At 43.8% G+C, this 3,111-nt stretch overlaps 4 protein-coding genes across 4 annotated transcripts; 2 read left to right on the top strand and 2 right to left on the bottom strand.

Annotated features, from left to right (window-relative positions):
- Positions 1-3: 3 nt before the first annotated feature.
- Positions 4-363, bottom strand: LOC117591669 (histone H2B-like; the record flags this gene model as incomplete). Its single annotated transcript, XM_034284992.1, has 1 exon — positions 4-363. A coding segment is annotated over exon 1 (309 nt), but the record flags the coding sequence as incomplete, so codon positions are not given.
- A 119-nt stretch (positions 364-482) lies between these two features.
- On the top strand, positions 483-977 carry LOC117591672 (histone H2A). The gene has a single exon (XM_034284995.1). It carries the CDS (start codon positions 537-539, stop codon positions 909-911), a length of 375 nt encoding a protein of 124 aa, XP_034140886.1. The 5' UTR covers positions 483-536; the 3' UTR covers positions 912-977.
- A 457-nt stretch (positions 978-1,434) lies between these two features.
- LOC117591671 (histone H4) lies at positions 1,435-1,845 on the bottom strand. Its single transcript, XM_034284994.1, has one exon. The coding sequence runs from the start codon at positions 1,796-1,798 to the stop codon at positions 1,487-1,489; it is 312 nt and encodes a 103-aa protein (XP_034140885.1). The 5' UTR covers positions 1,799-1,845; the 3' UTR covers positions 1,435-1,486.
- A 174-nt stretch (positions 1,846-2,019) lies between these two features.
- LOC117591670 (histone H3) lies at positions 2,020-2,535 on the top strand. Its single transcript, XM_034284993.1, has one exon. The coding sequence runs from the start codon at positions 2,068-2,070 to the stop codon at positions 2,476-2,478; it is 411 nt and encodes a 136-aa protein (XP_034140884.1). The 5' UTR covers positions 2,020-2,067; the 3' UTR covers positions 2,479-2,535.
- Positions 2,536-3,111: the final 576 nt, after the last annotated feature.

Raw genomic sequence — 3,111 nt, 5'->3', positions numbered from 1 at the left:
CAACTCTCCCGGCAGCAGTAGGCGCACAGCCGTTTGGATTTCCCGACTGGTGATGGTTGAGCGCTTGTTGTAATGAGCCAAACGAGATGCTTCGGCAGCAATACGCTCGAAGATGTCATTCACAAAGCTGTTCATGATGCTCATCGCTTTCGACGAAATACCAGTGTCAGGGTGGACTTGCTTCAGAACCTTGTAAATGTAGATGGCATAGCTCTCCTTCCTCTTGCGCTTCTTCTTCTTGTCGTTCTTGGTGATGTTCTTCTGAGCCTTTCCAGCCTTTTTGGCTGCCTTTCCACTAGTCTTGGGCGGCATTTTATTTCACTTCACTTTTACAGTTTACACTTTGTGTTCCTGGCGTGTTGGACCACAAAACCTTATACTTTTATTTGAGCAGTCTATTCAGGTTTGAGATACAGACGAAAAACCCACCCCTACGATGAACGCCCAGACTGACGGAAAAAGTATAAATATAGCGACGGGTGTCGGCTTCTCAACATTCGTTTGTGAACAGTGAAAAATAAATATCTGCTATTAAAATGTCTGGTCGTGGTAAAGGTGGCAAAGTGAAGGGAAAGGCAAAGTCTCGCTCGAACCGTGCCGGTCTTCAGTTCCCCGTTGGTCGTATTCATCGTCTGCTTCGCAAGGGCAACTATGCCGAGCGTGTCGGTGCTGGCGCTCCTGTTTACCTGGCTGCCGTGATGGAATACTTGGCCGCTGAAGTTCTTGAGTTGGCTGGCAATGCTGCCCGTGACAACAAGAAGACGAGAATTATCCCTCGCCATCTGCAGCTGGCCATCCGCAACGATGAGGAGTTGAACAAGCTGCTCTCAGGCGTCACCATTGCTCAGGGTGGTGTTTTGCCCAACATCCAGGCCGTTCTGCTGCCCAAGAAGACCGAGAAGAAAGCATAAGTGCTCCAATAGCAACAATATACATTCTTGTACATACACATATAAACCCAAACGTCCTTTTCAGGACGACCAAAACATGACAAAAGATTTAAGAGAATTTTCATAATTTTAAAGTATAAATAAAATGCTCCATGCAGGCTAACGCACATTTTAGTTGGTAGCGAAGAAGTTGCAGGGAATAAAAGAAGTACAGTTGTGCTCGACGCATTGGAAATTGTGATATTGTGCCTAATATTTTCTGTCGTGGGGGATATGACAAACAAACCTTTTTTTTGCCCACCTACGCAAGTACCCTTTTCCAACATATTGCAGCACTTTGACTAAACATTCTGCCTACCGCGATATCTCTCTGGGTATTCTAATTTTCTACCGCAGGAGAGGAAATAGCACTAGGGACCATGTAATTTTCCAACAGCATCACGCTTAATGCTTATGCTTATGCAGCGTACTTTGATGGGAGCACACTTTTATTATTAAAATACAAGTTTTGAAAATGTGTCTTCTCTTTTAGATTATTTTGTGGTCCTGAAAAGGACCGATTGTTTACTTTCGAACAGGAGACTGAACAAATTTTCTTAACCGCCGAAACCGTACAGCGTGCGGCCTTGCCTCTTCAGAGCATACACAACATCCATGGCTGTGACTGTCTTCCTCTTGGCGTGTTCGGTGTAGGTGACGGCATCACGGATAACGTTTTCCAAAAACACCTTCAGCACTCCACGAGTCTCCTCATAGATGAGTCCCGAGATACGTTTTACACCGCCACGACGAGCCAAACGGCGGATAGCGGGCTTCGTGATACCCTGGATGTTATCACGCAGAACCTTGCGATGACGCTTAGCGCCTCCCTTTCCCAAGCCTTTGCCACCTTTACCACGACCAGTCATTTTTTTTCACTACCTTGCTTCACGAAACAAATATCAGGAACGAATGTTGTACTGCCGAAAAGCGCACTCCTATTTATACTAAAACACCACCGAAACACGAGTGAGTCCGAATGATATGCTCATCTCGCTCGGGAAATGAAATAGCATGCTTCGGGCTGCTCTCGCTCTCGTTTCAACCCTCCGCCAGGAGAATGCTATATAAGCAAGCATCAGTGCCTGCGATCGCTTATTGTAAATTCGAATTTCAAACGTTGAAGTGAAAATTGAAGATGGCCCGTACCAAGCAGACTGCTCGTAAATCCACTGGTGGCAAGGCGCCACGCAAACAACTGGCTACTAAGGCTGCACGTAAAAGTGCTCCAGCAACCGGTGGCGTGAAGAAACCTCATCGTTATCGCCCTGGCACTGTTGCCCTGCGTGAAATCCGTCGTTACCAGAAGAGTACCGAGCTGCTGATCCGCAAACTGCCTTTCCAGCGGTTGGTTCGTGAAATCGCTCAAGATTTCAAAACCGACTTGCGTTTCCAGAGCTCGGCAGTAATGGCACTGCAGGAAGCTAGCGAAGCCTATCTGGTCGGTCTCTTCGAAGATACCAACTTGTGTGCCATCCATGCCAAGCGTGTCACAATCATGCCCAAGGACATTCAACTGGCCAGACGTATTCGTGGCGAGCGTGCTTAAGTTGATATTTCTTCGACAAGCGCATAGCAATTGTATTCAAATCGGTCCTTTTCAGGACCACAAAATAACTTCCATTGAGATTTTTTATTTCTGCATGCTAGTCGTATTATTTTTCTCAAATAAAGTATTTACATATATAACATATCTTTGCTTCGTCGTAGTCAGTTTGGCTACTCAATATTGTGCGAAAGCCTTGTTTTACTTATGCAATATAAACAAATCGGCAATTCAATGGGGACATCATCCATCCAATAAATTCTTACCGTATATGATTCGTATTAAATGTTCCGATGTCATGTCGACTTGTTATTCGAGTGGATATTCTTACGAGGGGCATTTTGAATAATTGTTTATAAAAAATGTGTGCATAGAAACCATTGTTTGTCTGTAGAAATCCTTTATACTCAATTTTAGTATTATACGCGCTTTTACAATGACCAATAAATTCCACATTTTTGATATTCTTGTTTATGGGACAGAAACTGTTTGACAAAGGTTTTTGAGGCTTCCACTAGTACCACTATCATGTATTAAAAGGCCGTTTAAAATATAAATATGTGAAAATATTATAAAAAAATAATGAAGAAATGTTCTTAAGATTCACACTAATTGGGGTAGACAATTAAATTTACG

Source organism: Drosophila guanche, unplaced genomic scaffold (genome assembly GCF_900245975.1).
Source record: "Drosophila guanche unplaced genomic scaffold, DGUA_6, whole genome shotgun sequence".
NCBI lineage: Eukaryota > Metazoa > Arthropoda > Insecta > Diptera > Drosophilidae > Drosophila > Drosophila guanche.
This window is presented reverse-complemented; position numbering and strand designations above follow the sequence as displayed.

Excerpts from the sequence above, each read along its gene's own strand:
- LOC117591672 (XM_034284995.1), top strand. The coding sequence starts at position 537 with ATGTCTGGTCGTGGTAAAGGTGGCAAAGTGAAGGGAAAGGCAAAGTCT.
- LOC117591671 (XM_034284994.1), bottom strand. The coding sequence starts at position 1,798 with ATGACTGGTCGTGGTAAAGGTGGCAAAGGCTTGGGAAAGGGAGGCGCT.
- LOC117591670 (XM_034284993.1), top strand. The coding sequence starts at position 2,068 with ATGGCCCGTACCAAGCAGACTGCTCGTAAATCCACTGGTGGCAAGGCG.